We start from the raw sequence: 21,261 nt of genomic DNA on the forward strand, positions 1-21,261 counted from the left end.
TGGGACAGACCTGGGGACCGGCTCACTGGGATCCTCTAGGGCTCTCCACTCATTGCAGAGTGGGGAGGGCACTAGGGGGGGGTATGGGAGGAGGGGTCGGAGAACATGGTGGGTGAGGAGGGTTGTAGTGGGTAGAGTAGTGAGGGGGGGGTGGAGCTGTGGTTGCGCAGTGATCTCTGGGTTGCTCGGGTCTGATGCGAGGCTGGCTTGCGGAGATGGGGCTCCGGCTGGGTGGGGTCGGCTCATGGGCCCATAGCCCCCATAGCTGCCGCATGCTACAGATAAGTGCACCTGTCCTGTGACCTGGGGGCCCAGACGCCGGGTTTTCCTATGCCTTCCTATGCCCGACCAGCCAGACCAGGAGAGGGGGGAGAGAACCCCAGGCCAGGAGTACCCCAGGCGACGAGACCCACGCAGCCTGGGAGGGCGGGGAGAGGGTGGGCGCCCACCTAGCCAAGCACAGAGGGGGGTTCTCTCCCCCCCTCTCCTGGTCGGCCTGGGGAGGATCTGGTTCCCCTTATGAACACACGGTTCACGTCGGCAGCATGCATGTATCTCCACCCCCACGTGCACGTGCACACTGCCACACTGCTCCCTGTCTGCTTCATCCCTCCTCCTAACCCACAGTGTATTGATGGACAGATGTCTTCCACTCATCTTAGTGGAAGACATCTTTGATGTAATATTTGTCTTTCCAGCAGATCTGGTAGAATTGTTACAGCTTAAAATAATAACTTATTCAAATCATTGCTTGTATCCCCCACTTTCTCACCTCTCTTCCCTTTACTCTCTTCCACCCCCCCCCCTCACATTCTTCCCCTCTCCCTCCCCACACACACTAAATGTGGCTAATAAATAAAAACAATAATAAAAAAGGGTTTTATACAAATCTACACTCTGGTTTTTCAAAATTATATAACCTCTTTTTGTGATAGTAAAACCTGTCCAACACAAAAGGCCTTCAGCTCTAATCTGTTTGCTCAGCTGTTGGACAGAACAAGTTAAAAAAAAAATTTATAATAATAATTTCAAATCCATTCTGGTGGTGTTTAGAGCCAAAAATGTTGGAATTGTGTCGCTGTCCCATTATTTATGGACCTGACTGTAAACGGCTTAATGATATAGACCTTTTAAAACTGTAAATGAATGGATTTGTTGAAGTTTTTGTTTCATTCTTGATGTCCTGAAGATGACCTTTGGATGGCCGGATAATTCCACCAGAGCTGAGAGTCCAGCTGCGGAGCAGAGCTGGAAGAGGACCTGTTTCTCTAAAACTGGATTCTGCATCCTCCTGAACTGAAGCGTTCTGATGCTTCACTCTGACCTTTTCATGATGTGCTGCAAGCATTGACCCACCTGATGAGCCCACCACACCATCATGTAGGAGAAGATGCCAATCCAAAAAATGGAACCGAGGAAGGTGATGGCGAAGAACCTCCTGGACGTCTGAAAAAAAACACACACAAGGTCACACATTCAGGGAGACTGACAGGCCACATGTTGATGGAGTCTGATGTCCTGCATGCAGGTTATGTTCAAAAAGCTGAGAAAACAAAATCTGCACGAAGGACTGCAGTAAAACAAGAGCTGTGTGTCTGTGGACACATCCGTTGGTTCAGCAGATGCCTGTAGCAACCATCACTGATCTGCTGCATCTTCTTCTTCTGTCCGCAGCAGCAGTCCTGGACTGAAGGACCGATTCTTCTTTCTGATTGTGCCTTTGAGCAAAAATGTCCTCCTGGTCACATACCCAGAAACTCCAAAATCCAACCCCCACAAAAAAGACATCAACGCTGGAGAAACCATCAAAAATGACTGAGGCTAAAATCTCTTACATGTGTCGGGCATATCCAAAGGAAGATTTGAAAACATTATGGGATGGCCTCAGGACCTAACGGCTTGGTGGAGATTTTATGGCAAATTTTCACATTTTCACCCAAAAGGGAAAGGCAAACTTTTGTTCTTTATGAAGTTTCACTCACACACAGCACCAGGTTGTCTATACCAGTGTTTTTCAACCCGCGGCACAGATGGTCAGGTGTGCCGTGGAAAATTGCCCTCATTCACTGATCTCAAAACAACTACCATCTCCAGGAAATCAGCTCTTTGTTCATCCAAACAGGTCCTGATAAAACACTGAGTAGTTAGGAATATGAAATATCATAAAATACTTTTTTCTTTGTGTTTATTTGATTCTATTAAAGACATTTTGATAAGAATGACGGTAACGCGATTTAGCTGCAGCTATAACTGTTTTCTGAAAAGTCCCGCAGCTTTTACTGTCTCCACGACTCCACCAATCATTCTTGAAGGCTAAATCACATGTCATCAGTCTGACCAATCAGAAGTGGTTAAAGTCTTCACTTCCTTGTTCTGATTCTGCTGATAAAGTCTCTCAGTTCCAACAGAAATACCAGCTAAAGCTCGTCTTTAGCGGTGTAGCTTTCCACAGAATCCGGTATCAGACCGTGGAACAAGTGAAAAAAACCATGAAGCTCAGAGACGCTAGTCTTTCTGCCGTTTTTTCACAGTTTTCGCACTACATCTCCCATGATGCATTGGCTTAAAAGGGACAGCGCCTCAGCGTACAATGAGTCGTCCTTGTTACACGTCTTGAAAACACAACGAACATACAGTTTGTATGTAACTTAACTTTTATAACATCTTTTAGAAAAAACATCTGCAACTTCCTGCTTTTTCTGCCACAATTATCACAAAAATGCACGTCATATTGCCGGGGGGGGGGGGGGGGGGGACTGTAGATCAATACAGACTATAAGTTTCTGCTATTTTTTTTTTTTTGGGATGCTGGTGTGCCGCGGGATTTTTGTCAAGGTTAAAGTGTGCCGTGGCTCAAAAAAGGTTGAAAAACACTGGTCTATACAACCCTAACCAATGTTTTGGTGACCTTTGGGCTCAGGAAGAGGCCGCTATATTAAAAAAACACTTATGGTGCCAGGTACAAATGAAAACTATCTCCTCCTACCGCCTCTTGACTCATTGGCTCAAGCTGAACGAAACAATAAGATGTATGATATCAACATTTTAGGAATGGTTAACAAAAAACCTCAGTTGACAAGGAAAACCAGAAGTTTCCTTTTGCAGATTTTACTAAAAACCACATGAATTTGTTCGTCACCCCCAGATGACACTAACATGAAATGGTTGCTATGGAGATGAAACCTGAAGAACAGCAGATATTATGAAAAAGTGTTTGTTCTGGGCAGCTCTGAGCAGGGTGGCAGAGGGAAAGAACGAGGGGCGTGTCACAGTCGCTTAGCCAGTGAGAGTGGGGCAAAAGTGAGAAGGTCAGGGTGGGTGTAGCCTGCAGGCCACAAAACGCCAATACTATGTTTAATTCCTGATGCCTTTCCTGTAAAAATCAATACTTATACTCAAATTGATAAGATTTCAAATTATTTAGACATTTCCTATGCCCATTGTCACAGACACGCCTGTACTGGTGTTCCTGTTGTCACAGACACGTCTGTATTGGTGTTCCTGTTGTCACAGACACGTCTGTATTGGTGTGCCTGTTGTCACAGACACGTCTGTATTGGTGTGCCTGTTGTCACTGACACATCTGTACTGGTGTGCCTGTTGTCACAGACACATCTGTATTGGTGTGCCTGTTGTCACTGACACATCTGTACTGGTGTGCCTGTTGTCACAGACACATCTGTATTGGTGTGCCTGTTGTCACAGACATGTCTGTATTGGTGTGCCTGTTGTCAGAGACACGTCTGTATTGGTGTTCCTGTTGTCACAGACACGTCTGTACTGGTGTGCCTGTTGTCACAGACACGTCTGTATTGGTGTGCCTGTTGTCACAGACATGTCTGTATTGGTGTGCCTGTAGTCACAGACACATCTGTATTGGTGTGCGTGTTGTCAGAGACACATCTGTATTGGTGTGCCTGTTGTCACAGACACCCCTGTACTGGTGTGCCTGTTGTCATAGACACGTCTGTACTGGTGTGCCTGTTGTCACAAGGACGTCTATATTGGTGTGCTTGTTGTCACAGACACATCTGTATTGGTGTGCCTGTTGTCACAGACATGTCTGTATTGGTGTGCCTGTTGTCACAGACACGTCTGTACTGGTGTGCCTGTTGTCACAGACACGTCTGTATTGGTGTGCCTGTTGTCACAGGCATGTCTGTATTGATGTGCCTGTAGTCACAGACACATCTGTATTGGTGTGCGTGTTGTCAGAGACACGTCTGTATTGGTGTGCCTGTTGTCACAGACACATCTCTATTGGTGTGCCTGTTGTCACAGACACGTCTGTACTGGTGTGCCTGTTGTCACAGACACGTCTGTACTGGTGTGCCTGTTGTCACAGACTCGTCTGTATTGGTGTGCCTTTTGTCACAGACACGTCTGTATTGCTGTGCCTGTAGTCACAGACACATCTGTATTGGTATGCCTGTTGTCAGAGACACGTCTGTATTGGTGTGCCTGTTGTCACAGACACATCTGTATTGGTGTGCCTGTTGTCACAGACACGTCTGTACTGCAGTGCCTGTTGTCACAGACATGTCTGTATTGGTGTGCCTGTTGTCAGAGACACGTCTGTATTGGTGTGCCTGTTGTCACAGACACATCTGTATTGGCGTGCCTGTTGTCACAGACACATCTGTATTGGTGTGCCTGTTGTCACAGACACATCTGTATTGGTGTACCTGTTGTCACAGACACGTCTGTATTGGTGTGCCTGTTGTCACAGACACATCTGTATTGGCGTGCCTGTTGTCACAGACACATCTGTATTGGTGTGCCTGTTGTCACAGACACATCTGTATTGGTGTACCTGTTGTCACAGACACATCTGTATTGGTGTGCCTGTTGTCAGAGACACGTCTGTATTGGTGTGCCTGTTGTCACAGACACATCTGTATTGGTGTGCCTGTTGTCACAGACACGTCTGTATTGGTGTGCCTGTTGTCACAGACACGTCTACTGGTGTGCCTGTTGTCACAGATACGTCTGTAGTGGTGTGCCTGTTGTCACAGACATGTCTGTATTGGTGTGCCTGTTGTCACAAACACGTCTGTATTGGTGTGCCTGTTGTCACAGACACATCTGTATTGGTGTGCCTGTTGTCACAGACACGTCTGTAGTGGTGTGCCTGTTGTCAGAGACACGTCTGTATTGGCGTGCCTGTTGTCAGAGACACGTCTGTATTGGTGTGCCTGTTGTCAGAGACACATCTGTATTGGTGTGCCTGTTGTCACAGACACATCTGTATTGGTGTGCCTGTTGTCACAGAAACGTCTGTATTGGTGTGCCTGTTGTCACAGACACGCCTGTACTGGTGTGCCTGTTGTCACAGACACGTCTGTAGTGGTGTGCCTGTTGTCACAGAAACGTCTGTATTGGTGTGCCTGTTGTCAGAGACACGTCTGTATTGGTGTGCCTGTTGTCAGAGACACGTCTGTATTGGTGTGCCTGTTGTCACAGACACATCTGTATTGGTGTGCCTGTTGTCACAGAAACGTCTGTATTGGTGTGCCTGTTGTCACAGACACGCCTGTACTGGTGTGCCTGTTGTCACAGACACGTCTGTAGTGGTGTGCCTGTTGTCACAGAAACGTCTGTATTGGTGTGCCTGTTGTCACAGACACGTCTGTATTGGTGTGCCTGTAGCAATGTCTGCAGGAACTTTTTGAAATAGAACTATAATATTGATGGAATTTGTTTTTACAGGTTTTTACATTAAAAGAAACTTTTAACTTTTCCCTTTGGCTTCATTAAAAAGCACAGTTCTAATTTCCTATGAAAACAGTAAAATAACCCGGGTTTATCTGTTTACTCTATCAGTGAGGACGTCCGACCACCTTAAAACTGCACACAGCGTCAGTGTTTAGGAACACCATATTGTGTGGGCCCACACTGCTATTACACCCTAACCTGCTTCCTATGAAGCCACATTATGAAAGATTTGCATCAGATGTTGGATTGCATCTACAAACGGATTTAAACCCTTTTTACACCAACGAGCAGCTTTTTGGAAACCAGCTAACATTATTTGGGTGAGTCAAGTTGAACCCCCTGACCTTCTGACCAGGTCTGATGAAAGTCTCCGGGGGGGGGGGGTGCATGTTGTCATGGTGACCACGTTGCGTCTCTTCACTCACCGCGTTGCGGACGTCGGGCAGTGTGAACCACAGCGGCAGGAGGATGGGCAGCAGGAACAGGTAGGTGGCCCGCTTCCAAGGAGTGTCGGGCCACTCCAAAGACAGCGGCTCCCTCTCCTCTTCCTCATTCTCCTCGGCGTCTTTCTCTCCATCTTCATCGCTGTCGCTGGGTTCGCTGCTCTCCTTGTTCCCACTCTCCTCCTCACTGCTGCCGTCAGAGCCCTCTGACCCCCCCTCTGTAGCTGTTGTCACCTGCAGGAGCGTTCACGCAAAAACACAAATGAGGCAGGAGTTTTACACCCAGCCGTCCTTTAGCCACGTCTGCTGCTGTTTTGCATTTCTATGAGTCACATACAAACAGGTAAAAAGCAGAAACCTTCATGTCTCAGTGATGCTGGTCAGGTTGACTCATGGATAAAACCTTTTACAAAGAAAAGTCCCAGAAAGACCACAAGTGTTGTGTTCGTGTGTGTGTTTTGTGAGTGTTTTGCCTTCACTCCACTGTGACCTGCAGCAGCATCGCTGTCACAGAAGGGAAAAGTTCTATTGTTGGGGTCAGATCTTGTATTTGTGGTGTAAAACGTGTCTCACTTTTGACTCGTCTGCGTCGTCAGACGTCTTCTTCTGCTCCTCGCTCTTTTCAGGCTGTGAGGAAGATGCTTCGCCCCCCGGTGGTCCGTCGACATCACACTTTGGTTTCTGATCTCCGTCTGCAGGGAAAAGGACTGCTCAGGTGTCAGGTGTTCATTTTCTCCTTTTCTCCCAAGTTTATTGTAAGAAAAGCAAATCTTCCTGATTTCAGCCTCACCAAACAAGAGCAAATGCAATCTGAGGTCAAACTTTTGCTGATGCTTTAAGAGCTTTTTTATTTATTCAAAACACCCACAGCGGGGGTTTCAGGTTACGACAGGAGGACCAGCCGGGGTGTTCAACCAGCAACCGTTGACATGTTAGGACCACAAGTACTTCATCAGGCCACGTGTTGGATGAGCCCTTCAACATGCAGCATCTCCATCAAGATGGCTGAATCTGAATCCCCTGAGGCCGAGTGCAGAACGAGCTGCTGAGCACCGCAGAAGAGCGAGTGGGGTTTGAGTGTACACCCCACTCCACCACAGCAGCAGCCCCCCTCCACACACACAGTTATGCCTCGTTTCTGATTGATTTGGGCCTCTCCAGCTTCGCGGTGATCCTCAGACTCTGAAGAACCTCATTAGTCAGGGATGTGATGCACAAAGACAAGAGGCTGCAGAGAACCGGTCCTTCAACCCAAACAGGCTCGGATTTGCATCACAGACGGTAAAACCAGGAAAATCTGCAAAGATCGACAGCACTACAGTATTTGAAGACACATGTTTTCTTTGAAACGCTTAAGAAGGAGGAAGAAAATTACTTAAATTCAGAAAAATATCATGAGAAAGATGAGGATTGTCAAGAACATTTAAAAAAAAAAAAGGTATCAGATCCAGAACGGTTCTTCTGACTAATAGAACGATGGAGTAACAGCTGTTTATTTCTCTATTGAAGTCAATGGGATTTTGGCTTCTAGGAGCCAGTAGGTACTTTCTGTTGGGAACCAGGGGGGAGGAGTCACACAGTCCAGTTCTCTTATACAGTCAATGGTTAGCACAGATACTAATCAGTTTGACCTCCTCGTCTGGTTTGGTTTGCTCTCAGATGTAAACCAAAGACTAAAGTGAATCGAACTGCTAAAAAATAAAGGTGGTTCCAAACTCTGTTCACTTGGGGGCAGAAATATTGTCTGACCAAACCAAAAAAATGAACAAAGATGAAAAGCAGCTGGTCTCACTAACCCTGTGATTGTATAGTACCTATACCTCATTACTTCACCACATTTATGGTCGGAAATATTTAAAACTCTTTTGTGATTTCATTGTTCTCACTTTTAAAGTTCTTGCATGTTTGGTCCACGGCCGAGTTCAAGGGAACTTTGACATTCGCCAAGACAGACTATTCATTGGATCCAACCTTGTGTCTTCCTTGCTCACTTCAAAGGCTTTTAACCCTCTTATGCCATGGTCACTTACAGCAGAAATAAATATTCAATCAGTCTTCAGTACTTTTTTCTTGTTATTTTCTTTGGATTAGATGGCTTTTTTCACAAAAAGCAGTCTATTTGTTATGTGTAGCGGCGATTTATCATGTTACTGTGACAACGCGCTGCTTGTTAATATTCACTATGCTTACTTTAAATATTTTAAGAACACAATGAGACAAAGATGCGTGCTTACACTCCTGATTCAGACTAACAAGAACTCTTATTCATTCTGACACGGACACCTGTCTAAAAACTGGAAAGTGTCATTAGTATTACAGCCACTGCTTTACACTTTAGTCATGTTCCTCTGACAGATTCCAGTTGGTTCATGAGCCTCAAACAGCAGTCAGTCAGGGTGTACCTCAGAGCTCTGTACTAGGTCCAGTCTTTTTTAAACAAAACATGATTCCATTACTAGGCAGCAGAGAAGACATATCCACTATTATGCTGATGACACTCACCTATTTATCCGTCAAACCTAGCTAAACTCGGGTAAAACCAACTGTGTTGTTCTTGGACCTTAGTGAAGTAACTTGGTCTCCACACCAACTGTGAGAAACAGTGGAGTCACTGAGAGAAAGAATTGACTTTTAACTCCAACATAAATGAAGTTTTTAGAGTTTTTTCAAGAAGAAAGAGAAACTATGGCTGCTTCTGCTGTTTTTCCATGTTCCTGATGCTGACACCTCCCTTGGTGGTCTTTCCTTCATGGTTCTCTGTAGCCTTTTTAATTTTAAACATCTTCTATTTGGATTCCCGGAGGACTTCATAGAATTGGAGGCTAAAGTATTCATTTTTCATTTGTCTTTCATGTAAAGAACTTTGTGTTATTTATTAAGAATCGATTGGCTGTCTCCAGGCCTTCCTCGTACCCTCCAAAAAACTAAAAGCAGTTTGATGGTTTGTGTTTTAGGATATTTAAACATTAAACTGTGCTCTGATTTGGGGTGTTATCATCCAATCATAGATGGGCATGTTTTCATGGACTTCAAAGTCACATTACTTGTGATATTTATGACGTGTTATCACTGTTCTGTTGAGAGTAAAACACAGTAAACACGGTTTTGCTTCATCCATCTTAGCTCTATCAGATATTTGCAGCCAAAGGTAATTTTGGTATAAGCTGGATGAACACTGTCCTCTTTTTTCTGCCCTAATTTGCCAGCTTTAAAGTGGCAGATCACATCTCCCCTCTCTTTCTGACTCACCTTCAGTTTGGTTTTGATCAAACTTGTTCTTTAGTTTTTCTGTCGGCGGCACATTCAGAGGCTTTACTTTGTTCTTTGCTGAAATAAGAAAACCGTCACTCAAACATCGTCTGAGACCAAACCCATTGAATTGTTTTTGTGCAAAAATGTCAAAATGCTTTCAACCTAGAACAAAAAAACCAACAACGAGACACCATGTTTCAGTCCATGAGGGATGAACCCCGCATGCTCATGCCTGGATCCTCGTCTGTCCAATGACAAACGTCTTTACCCTCTGAATGTTAGTGAGGTAACGCAAGAGTCACATGAGAGGCCGTTGACAACAGTACCGTTCAGAGACTTCATTTTAAAGCTTTCTTCCACCACTGTCCCACAACAAAACTCAGACAAAAGGAGCGACGGACATGAACCCTTCCTTCAAAGGGATTAACTGCTGTGGCAGCAGCTTCTGCTCCAACAGAACACAAAGCATGCACCACAAAGACTTCCACACAAACACACATTCATGCAATGACAGCATCCGACGAACACCAGCAGCCATTCAATGCTGGATCTACAGACACCAGACTGAGCACAACAGCAACATCTCCACAGCTTACCTTTCCTTTGCACAGGCTTCCCCCCTCTGACATCACCATTAAAGGATGCTTCTGATTGGGACAAATGTACAAAGAAATCAGGTAGTGCTGGGTAACAATATCAGTTGCTTGCAGCTATTTTCCAAAGCCTTTTGAGTTCCCCGACAGAAACTCAAAGAACTTCTGCACAAATGAAAGTAGTCTGTGAGCATTTATGCAGAGAAAAATGTTAGAAACGTCCTGAAATCTGCTGTCCTTAAAGACGCATTCTGATGAAAATGGGGTGTTTGGACTCTTTAACGTGTTCTTGTGGAATCTCTCTCTTGATGGAGGACATTTATAAAGAAAATTAAGATTTCTGAGTATTTCCTTGTGTAATTCAGGAGCAGAGGAAAAAATGCTGTTTGAAAAAGCTTGTAGTCATCAGGCCACAGTGTCCCTGCTCTGCTCCATTCTGATGCATCCATGGATCCATGAACGTCTCTGTTTTCCTGGTCTGAGCTGGAATCTGGATCAGAACTGGACGGATGGAAAGATCGGACATTCCTTCCGTTTTGGGGGCACTGCTAATATTGGGTTGGGCGTGTGAGGGGCTGTCAGCTAGCGGAAGAGAGTGTAAACAGGGAGCTCTCAGCAAAGGGGGGGGGGGGGGGGTTGCTCTGTGCCAACAGTCCCTGCAACGACTCAGAGGTGAATTTCTAATGAACAACTGTAGAAACAACACAGGTTTTTGATTTTGGCAAAAAACATTTTAATCCTAATGAGAGGAGCACTGAGAACGCTGTGACCACAGATCAAAAGATAATCAGAGGGGGGGCTTTAACCCTTGTGCTATCGTAGACACTTTAGCATTGGGAGTTGGGTCATCTAGACCCACTAGACAGAGCTCTGAACCTTTATTCTTCAATGATTTGTGATCTGCACTGGTGTATGGTGTATGGCTTAAATCAGTTTATTTGAGTCTGTTGTTTTAGATGATTTTTTTTGGGGGAAAATTGAGATTTTTTTTCCTCTACTCTTTGCAACGATGCTATGCTAACAAGCTGTTCCGCGTCTCGCCAGTTTGCAACCACAAAGCGGTTTAAAGTCAGACTATAATTTCACAGAACGGAAGTTATGACGAGGCCAACAAATACCACAAAATGAATGCATAGAAAAGGAAAAACTGTTTCTTATGAATCCAGTAACAGTAACAGTGCCTTTGTAAGATTACACAGCCGGTGTTGTTCCCCTGCCAGAGTTTGGTTCCTCTGTCTCTGACATCGTCGATTTGTTTCATAGCTCTCATTTTTGCCCAAAAAGCATAAAATGAAGTTGGGTGTCTACAATTTACCTTATTCTGCGGCGTTTGGGAGTTTATTGTCATATTTGTTGTTTCCCACATTCTACGTGAAACAATGACAGCTTTTCGAGAGGAAAACCAAAAACGACATTTGTTTGGCTAAAATACTATGAGAAATGTGATTTATGAACGTGTCTTTGTTATGGAAGTATTGAACAACGGACAATTCATAGATAGTTGTTGCTTCTACTGCAGGTTTATGGGGGAACAGATTCTGTCAGACTGGATCAGCAGCCTGACAGAATCTGTGCCTCATATTTACGTAAAATATTACGTAATTATGACAATAAACTCCCACAAGCCTCAGAAAAGCTTTATTTTCCATGTTTTACAGTTTGGCATAAGACTCCGTTCAGATACACTAAAACAAAGATCTCCACAGAAAACTTGGGGTATAAAACTACCCCTGACGGAGCTCACAGGTGGGGGTGGGGCAACAAGCGCAGCGCTCGTGCAAATGGATGACGGAGGGCGCAGAGCACACACCTGGTCCTTTACTTGACTGGACGGCCCACGGGGAGGTGTGAACAGGTAAACGCCCTGCTGAGCTGCCTGCCTGAAATTCTCCACAGTCCTTCACCCTGTGAACTTCCACCTTTGGTTTTTGCTTTTTGGGGAAATCCACGATTCCCAAAGTCATGCCGCGACAGGGAAAACAAATTCTGGCAGGCGGAACTGACCTTAGCACAACACGGCGTCAAGCTGAAGAAAAGCCCCCCCCCCCCTCGTGATAACATCTTTACTGTCATTGACAAGAATCCAGGACATGATCCTGTTTTTAGGCTGACTTCATGTCAAAAAGAATCAACTGGAGGCAGAATCAGGAAAAAAGTCTGTGTCCTTGTTTCCTCAGCAGCTTTGAGTCTTTCCAGCTGGTTCAGACTTTGTGAAAACGCCAAAAGCAGAGAACAAAGATGGATTAGAAATCAATGCTTAAGAATAAAACAGTTTTTCTCTGATGTTTTCATGATGACTTCCTCTCTGTCTGCATTTAACATAACATCAGTTTTTAACATAACACCTATAGTTTTCTTTGTAAAATAATAGAAGCATTTGGTTGGTATTTATTTATCTACCGTTCATCTCGTCTGGTGAGTCAAAAATGAGATTTTGGTCTCTGGTTGTAACTTCACACTTGGAGCATCAAACCACAATCAGCTAAATCCGTTTCAAGGCTGTTTCTCCCAGAAATGTTCTCTGGTTCTCTAAATGTTTCTCTGTAGGAGATGATCGAGTTAGCAGCAGTTAGCTTGAGATTTCGTCAGAAAGAAACAAACAACAGAAAAACCAAAAAAAGATTCAATGACCTCTTTGGGAGAACATTAAAAATCTGAGCTGGTAGCTCTGACTCTTCTTGGAAGGGGCTGTTCTCACTTTGTGATGTCATAATGTGAGGAGCCACTCGTTTTCATGGGTTGGGAGGGGCTGCTGCTCAGAGAGCAGGTTTTTACAGGAATACTCAGTGCATGGGTCAAAATACCACTTTGGGGTTTCCTTTTCACGAGGAATGAACTTTATAATTCACTTAAAAGCTCAAAAGGTTGATTTTACATCAGACCGGCCCTTTAAAAAGAAATTGATTCTCCAAGAAAGACAGATGGACAGACGCTCTGCAATCTGCCAAGAAGTCTAAAAAGACTAAAAGACTTCTTCAACGTCAAACTTTAAGATCTTTGCTAACAAAGCAGAACAAGAAGAAATCATTAAAAAAGGAGGAATCTCTGTGTGTCAGGGATCATGACAAAGAACGTCACTGGAATGCCCCAGAGCTTCAAACATTCTTCATCTTTTATCATAAATGCAGAGTAAAGACACCTTCCAGCATGTTCTTAGAGTTCAGTTCAGCGGTGCGCATGAATGTTTGAAAGCCTGTATGAAATAGATCCATTTTATTTATTGTTGTTAACATTTTGTGATTTTGTGTTTTACTTTTGAATTTGTAGTGTCCTTGGATGTTTTGAAAGGTGATTTTTTTAAAATAAAATGTATTAATAATATTATTAAAAGAGTAAAACAATCAGTTTACTCATTAGTTGCAGTTTTAAAAACCTTTTTGTGAAATAAAATTGCCTCAATCAATAATATTCGTTTTCATTAGGCTGTGGTTTACACAGGTCACAACTAGAATTCGGTTTGTTTGTTCATTATTACATTATTATAAAATTTCCACTAAATTCCAGACGTTTTTAAGCAAAGTCCCAGGATGTTTTACTCATTTAGCTTTAAAATGTTGTATAAATGTGGGATTCTCCAAAATGAAAGAAAACGAAGAACACGAAATTTGACGAACAACACAAACCACAGCAGACACACAACAGCAGACGCACAACAACCACGGGACAGGAACCGGTTGACCGTACCTCCTCTGACCTTCTTCAGTGGCGTGGACCTAGCGGTGCCTCTAAGTGCTGCTTCTAGTGCGAAAACCACAGGTTGGATTTCAATCATGCAGGCAGAGACGCTTCAGTTAGACATTTTCTGTCGTTTCAAGTGACATCGTTTCTTCAAACGTACATAGAAAGTCGTTTTTCAGAAATGACTCATGGTTTGAACTGAAATCTGCTCACATCCGAGGCTCAACTTTTCAGAAAGAATGGTAAAGAACCAACAAATGCAGCTGCTTCTGCTGCAGATTTACTAAATATTGATTCTTCTCAGACTGGCTAGCGTGCATTCTGCACCCCGCCTTCACCAGGCAGTGGCTGGGACAAAATATGTTCTTGTTGGTTTTTTTGGATCCGTTTTGCAGAAACGTGTTTTTCCTCATTTAGTTTAAACAAAACTGTAGGATAAAAACCGAAAAGAATTGACTGCAGGGCACGACGTGAAGGTCTCAGCCCCACACTCTGCATTTTAAGCCATGAACGGGTTTGGAACTTCTGGATCTTTGCGATCACAGTCCAGCTGCGTCAGGCTGGAGCGGCTGGTTCCCTCCGCTCCACAGAGATAAAGAGCTTCTGCTGCTGTGATGCCGGCTCTTATCCAGCTTTTATTAGCCTCTATAGAAAAGCTGATTAAGGATCAGAGGCGGCCGAGTGCAGCGAGAAACAGGAACAGCGAGTTCAAGGTCAAGCTGGAGGTCGCTCTGGTACATCACATTGTTCTGACTTACACGGGGGGAGGAGGGGGGCGGGGCTGAATCACCAACAGCTTCTCTGCAATGAGGAAGTCTAAAGATGGGAAAGCGTCTGAAACACAGACGTCTGGTGAGAGGGAATTGGGACGTCTGACAGGGAAGGTTGAGCAGAGCCGTCAGGTACCTTCTCCCAGAGGGTCCAGCGTGTGGATCATCAGCTGGAAGATGGTGTTCCTCAGGGAAGTGTTGTGCAGGGAAGCCGAGCTGCCGCCTCTCTGCAGGACGGGACGCACCTGCCAGGCGACAGAAACCGCGTCAGATAGAGGAGAACCCCCCCCCCCCCCCCCCGATGAGGATTCCAACATAGAAACTGTTGTTTTTAATTGTTCTAATTAAACAGTTGGATTCCCGTGGTACGCAGCAGTTCTAAGTCAGCTGCTAGGTGCCGGTCCAAGTGGCCACAAGCCACTACATAGCTTGTTGCACAATAGATCAGTACCCCCGCACCTTTTTTTTTGTTTTGTTAAACAAGGCTGTGCAGAATGGGGCGGGGCTTTCTGACTGATGCGTGACAGTCCTGGTGTGATGGGAAGCCTCACTTTGTCCTGCACATTTTTCTGAAGTTTGGGAATCAGTGGTGCTACAGCTGGCCTGCAGGGGAAGAGTTGACTGATAAAACGCTCGAAGCAAAGGCTGGACATGGCGACGTGTGCGTCTATTCAGGCGTTTTCAAGAGACAAGAACAGCACAGATTTCAAGCTTGATGTTGAAATTAGCTGGGCTTTTATTGAATTATCTGGGATCAGTATTTTTTCAAAATAAAGTAAAACTAGAGGAGAATTAAATGTCTGTCCACTTGTTATGATGTGAAACAGTAATGTGAATGTCTGTGACCTTTGTCATGCCCTGTGCCTAGACTCTTCTATCCTTTAATGTCTATTTTAGGGCGTGACGATGAATCTCTATTCCTCTGATCCAACCTGATCAAACAGTCTGAGGCTAGTTGTAAATCAAATCCACCTATATCATTAAAAATTGTTGCAAATAAAAATAAATCTGTTATATGGATCCTGGAAAACACTATTTGGATGGAAGCATGTTGAGTTTATTTTACTGTGACATTAAAAATGACCAAGTGCATGACACACGTGTGATGTCATCAACACGGATCAGTCCATCATTCCAGTCCAATGTGTGGACAGACTTTGAATAAAGTCATGTGACCATCCAGTGTCTAGAATGTTCTAAGAATGTTCCCTTTGGATTCTTTGGATGTGGAAAAACAACAGTGGTGAACTTTAGGAAACCAACATGTGAATGGATTTGACATTCATTCTAGTTTACTTGTTGGTTTGGACACAGATTTCATTTAACTTGATGATCTGGAAGAAATCCAAGAATCTGGAAAACTGTTCAGTAGCAGGAATTTCTGTCTGAGTCTCACTGCTGGAAGTTTGGATGAAGAGGATCTGGATCCACTTTAGGACAGAGGATCTGGATCCACTTTAGGTTCCGAGAATTTGATCCAATGGGATCAAATGAACCAAAATGGACTATGAATCAGATCAGCAACCACAGATAATGATACAAATTGAATCGTTGCTAAACTAATTGTTACAGCATATTTCATGAATGCAATGAGTTACCCTTCTTTTAGGAAAACAGATGTTCCGGTGTTTCTTGACTTTGCCGGACTGTTTTGTCCGATCACGAAGGCTGAAGGGGTTACAGTTGATCTGTCCTTAACCCCTTGTTCTATCCTAGGCACTTTAACATTGGGAGTGGGGTCATCTAGACCCACTAGACAGTGCTCTGAACCTTTTTTCTTCAATGATTTGTGATCTTCACTGGTGTCCATGGATTATATGAAATCTTTCCACCTTTATCCACCTTTGTCATGGTAGGGAGAACATGTCAATGGAAGGGGGGGGGGGGGTCATCTAAGATAGCACAAGGGTTAAACAGATGATCCTGTGTTGTTTGTGTTTGTCTCTTTCTTGTCCTCTCAGACTCCGTTTCAGCAGATGCTCGTCCTTTCCTGAGTATCCTTCTGCTTCCTTTCAGAGGGCGTTCTCCTCCTAACTGTCACCTTCTGCTTGCTCAGCACAGGGATCCTTCTTGTAGGCCAATATCAAAACCCTGTTGGGACAGTCTGGGTTCATCTGAGTGATCTGGACCAAACTGAATTACAACATTTGTGAGAGAAAAAAGGACTTGGTTTAAAAGTTTTTTGTGCCAACCTGTGAACTGACAGTTCATAAATAAACTACCGGTAGACTGAAATGAATTTTGTGGGCAGAGTAGCTACAGGGATGTGGAGACAAAGGTTCAGTAAGACAAGCAGACGTTTGACTGTGAGGATTCGGGATGCAGGGAACTATCGGTGTGTTTCGCCATCAGAGGGACCCTCTGACTGGAACGTCCATCAGTCCTGCAGGTGGAAACGGTCCAAAAGGGACCAGATCCTCTCCACACAGAATAAAAGACCAAGTAAAAAGAAACCTTATTTAAGACTGACGTCTTAGGTCCTTCTGTGATCAGACACGGTTGTGTTTTGTCACATACCTGGCATCGAAACATGTCAGGTATGTGACAAAAATCCTTCAGATCCAGAGGAGACCCCGCACCCACTTTGGCTTGGCGCCACTGACTGCCTGTGATGTTTCCCTCCTTCATCCTCGCTGAGCGCCTGTGGTCTGACCTCATCTCATCTGGGAGGCTCCTCCCCCAGGTCTGACCCTTCTGACCCTACGGAGCGCGTGGTGTTTTATGGAAGGGAGGAGGTTGATACCCTCAGCCTTGTTTTGTCCTGTTGAGCGTCTGTCTGCAGGCTGTTGCAGTGAGCGCTGCTGGGGGGCCGCTCGCCTTCTGCTTTGGGTTTCTCCTGAGCTTTTGGAGGTGCAGCAGCAGCAGGAGGAGGAAGAGGAGGAGGAGAAGAAGGCGGAGGAAGAGGAGCTGCTTCGCTCTCCTGTAAAGTCAAAGATGAGACACTCTGTTCACACAGATATATAATACTGTTTTTATGCTGTGAGCAAAGAAATTTCTCTGTTGTTCAGATTTGGTTGACTGATGAGCAGAAAAGAGCAGAAGCAGCAAATTAAAGCTGCTCTAAAGCTCAGGTTTAGTTCAAAGTGTGAATGATTGACGGACAGAAAAAGAATGATGAACTGGGAGGACGAGTGCAGATCAGTTTTTAGTCTGACTCTCTTCACCGTTCAAACGACTGATTCTCGTCTGGTCCTCACAGCGGAGAGCCGAGTACGAATAAATCGATCCTACTACTGCAATAAATCCCATTGATACAGTGGGGGACAAAATAGCTGATTCCCCCCCAGTTAAAGAAAGAAAATCCAAAATGCTCACTGAAATGACTTGAAACGTTCAAAAGTAACAATAAATGAAAAAAAATTAAATTTAAATAATCAAAATCAATGAGCCATTACTTTTGAGTTGTTGTTTAACAGAAGTATTTAAAAAGACAAACTAATGAAATAGGGCTGGACAAAAATGATGGTACTCATGACTTAATACTTTGTTGCTCAACCTTTTGAGGCAATCACTGCAATTAAAGGGTTTCTGTATTTGTCAATGAGCCTTCTGCACCTGTCCACAGGTATTTTGGCCCCCTCCTCATGAGCAAACTGCTCCAGATGTCTCAGGTTTGATGGGTGTCTTCTCCAAATGGCATGTTTCAGCTCCTTCCACTGATGTTCAATGGGATTCAGATCTGGGCTCATAGAAGGACACTTCAGAATAGTCCAAGGCTTTTCTCTGAGCCATTCTTGGGGGTTTTTGGCTGTGTGTTTTGGATGGTTGTCCTGTTGGAAGACCCATGACCCACTGAGACCAAGCTTTCTGACACTAGGCAGCACATTTCTACCCAGGATGCCTTGATAATCTGGAGATTTCATTTGGCCTTCACAACTTCCAGACCTCCTGTGGCAGATGCAGCAAAGCAGCCCCAAAACAGAACTGAGCCTCCTCCATGTTTCACAGTAGGGACAGTGTTCTTTTGGTTGGATGCTTCATTTTTGAGTCTACCAACATGGAGCTGATGTGCCTCACCAGAAAGCTCCAGTTTGGTCTCATCTGTCCAAAGGACATTTTCCCAGAATGCATTTTTGCAAATTCCAGTCTGGCTTCATCAATGTTCCTCTTCCATCGTCCAGGGAGGTTGGCTACTGTCCTGTGGGTCTTAAACTTCTGAATAATATGTTCCACTGTGGTCACAGGAACTTCAAGCTGCTTAGAGATGGTTTTATAGCCTTTTTACCTTTACCATGTTTGTCTATAATTGTGTTTCTAATGTCCTGGGACAGTTCTCTCCTTGGCTTTCTGTTGTCCATGTTCAGTGTGGTTCACACCTTTTCACTATTTGTCTCCCTTTAAATAGGCAGACAGACTGATTCTGGGTTTGAAAACAGCTGTGATGTCAATTAAAGGACAAACCTGAGTTCATCATGACCCTCTGGACAATTAGTTCTCAGTCTTTTATGGAGGTACCATCATTTTAGTCCAGCCCTATTTCACTAGTTTGTTTTTTTAAATAATTCTGTCAATCAACAACTCTAAAGTAATGGCTGATTTTTAGTTTTTAATTTTCAATACATTTTAATTTATTGTTACTTTTGAACGTTTCAAGTCATTTCAGTGAACATTGTGGACTTTCTTTCTTTAACTGAGGGGTACCAACTATTTTGTCCACCACTGTACATGGAATGTTTTTTTATTGATCTAATTTGACAAACTCAGTGGATTCATTCATGATTGTTGCATTTTTGTATTCAATTCAATTTTATTTCTATAGTCCAGCATTTACAACAATAGTCGTCTCAATGGGCTTTATACTGTGTAATAAACATGAATCGTAAAGAACATAAAGTCATAGAATTCAATAGGGGATGGCTAAACTAAACTAAACTAAACAGACTAGACTAAACTAAACTAAACAGACTAGACTAGACTAAACTAAACTAAACTGCGCATCCCTTGGACCTTCCTTCATGGTAAGGAAACCCCAAACAGATGGTTTTTACTAATCTTGTGAATTTAAAATCCACTTTAGCTCAACTTTTATCCCTGATAATGAGAACACATCATGAGCAGAAGTTCATTTTTTCACACCTGACCATTAATTTAGGAATATTTCATCTCTAGATTACTCGTGACTTTTTATGTCTAGTTGGATGAGAACAGAGTTCAGAAGAGATGAGCATCTCCATCAGTACCTGGAGATAAATTCATGTTGGTAAATATGAACTGCTTGAATAAATATTACATTTGTGACAAAAACCTAAATAAGGAAAAAAAATGCAAAAAAGTAAAAAGGATTTCTGAAATGCTCAGATGTAGCTGTATGTGTAGAACCCACATACAGGAAAGCAGGTCTGCCTCCCAAAGGGCGCCATGAGCTTCATCAAGTGGAGGTCCTCAGGGGAGACCCTTCACACTCAAGTCCGGGTCCCCAGCCCGGATAAAACACAGGGTAGAGCTGGGCGATACGGCCAAAAAATAAAATCTCCCTGCGTTACTTTTTTTCAACAAAAATGACAATTGATGGAATATATTTAAGAAAAAGTCTTATTTGAACATCTCCTTTGGAAATGAGCTCTAACACATAGTTCTACTAAATCCAAGCTGTAAAAATGTCTGCAGACCAAAGCAGCAGATGTTTGGGGAGCTGCTGCTAACTCGATCATCTCCTACAGAGAAACATTTAGAGAACCAGAGAACATTTCTGGGAGAAACAGCCTTGAAACGGATTTAGCTGATTGTGGTTTGATGCCCCAAGTGTGAAGTTACAACCATAGACCAAAATCTCATTTTTGACTCACCAGACGAGATGAACGGTAGATAAAAAAATACCAACCAAATGCTTCCATTATTTTACAAAGAAAACTATAGGTGTTATGCTAAAAACTTATTTTATGTTAAATGCAGACAGAGAGGAAGTCATCATGAAAACATCAGAGAAAAACTGTTTTATTCTTAAGCATTGATTTCTAATCCATCTTTGTTCTCTGCTTTTGGCGTTTTCATGCCGTCTATGAAATGTTTGATTTTCCATCTCACATTAGTTTTCCTGCTGAAAAATGCCCTCATGAGAAGAGGGGATCAGTCCGTCACCTGAAGTCTGAACCAAAGATTCAAAGCTGCTGAGAAAACAAGGACAGATTTACTGAAGGGGAGCAGACTGACAGAAAAAAAATCCCCTTTTCCTGATTCTGCCTCCAGTGGATTCATTTCAACATCAAATCAGAACAGAAACAGAATAAAAACAGGATCATGTTCTGGATTCTACTCATTGACAGTAAAGATGTTCTCACGAAGGGGGGTCTTTTTTCAGCTCAACGCTGGGCTCTGTAACCCTTGTTCTATCCTAGGCACTTTAACGTTGGGAGTTGGGTCATCTAGACCCACTAGACAGTGCTCTGAACCTTTTTTCTTCAATGATTTGTGATCTTCACTGGTGTCCATGGATTACATGAAACCTTTCCACCTTTATCCACCTTTGTCATGGTAGGGAGAACACCTCAATGGAAGGGGGGGGGTCATCTAAGATAGCACAAGGGTTAATGTTACAAGAGCCAGCAGAGAGTGTCTGTTATTATATTTGTAAAATACATTTTTATTAATGTTCTATGAATTCATTTTGTGGCATTTATCCTCCACGTCTTAAAGTTCGCGCCGTGAAAATATAGTCTGACTTTAAACCGTGATCACATGTAGACGACACACGGAACAGATCGTTAGCATTGCCTCGTAGCATGATAGCATCGTAGCATTATAGCATCCTAGCATGATAGCATCCTAGCATTACAGCATCCTAGCATGATAGCATCGTAGCATTATAGCATC

At 43.6% G+C, this 21,261-nt stretch overlaps 1 protein-coding gene across 10 annotated transcripts in view; it reads right to left on the reverse strand.

Moving 5' to 3' along the window:
- Positions 1 to 21,261, reverse strand: part of LOC101160040 (sodium/potassium/calcium exchanger 1) — a 29,676-nt gene that overhangs the window by 2,061 nt on the left and 6,354 nt on the right. For 2 of the 10 annotated variants that reach the window (XM_023951484.2, XM_023951481.2), the window contains exons 3-10: positions 17,195 to 17,371; positions 14,588 to 14,696; positions 13,688 to 13,741; positions 10,007 to 10,057; positions 9,408 to 9,485; positions 6,732 to 6,865; positions 6,141 to 6,392; positions 1,357 to 1,446 (exon numbers count right to left, since the gene is read on the reverse strand). In XM_023951484.2, the coding sequence (XP_023807252.1) occupies positions 1,357 to 1,446; positions 6,141 to 6,392; positions 6,732 to 6,865; positions 9,408 to 9,485; positions 10,007 to 10,057; positions 13,688 to 13,741; positions 14,588 to 14,696; positions 17,195 to 17,371 (945 nt within the window). The remainder of the gene's footprint in view (positions 1 to 1,356; positions 1,447 to 6,140; positions 6,393 to 6,731; positions 6,866 to 9,407; positions 9,486 to 10,006; positions 10,058 to 13,687; positions 13,742 to 14,587; positions 14,697 to 17,194; positions 17,372 to 21,261) is intronic. The other 8 variants (XM_078944121.1, XM_023951520.2, XM_023951488.2 and 5 more) reach the window with 7 other exon arrangements.

The sequence above is a fragment of the Oryzias latipes genome, chromosome 3, assembly GCF_053564925.1.
Source record: "Oryzias latipes strain Hd-rR chromosome 3, Olatipes_Hd-rR_3.1".
Lineage (NCBI taxonomy): Eukaryota > Metazoa > Chordata > Actinopteri > Beloniformes > Adrianichthyidae > Oryzias > Oryzias latipes.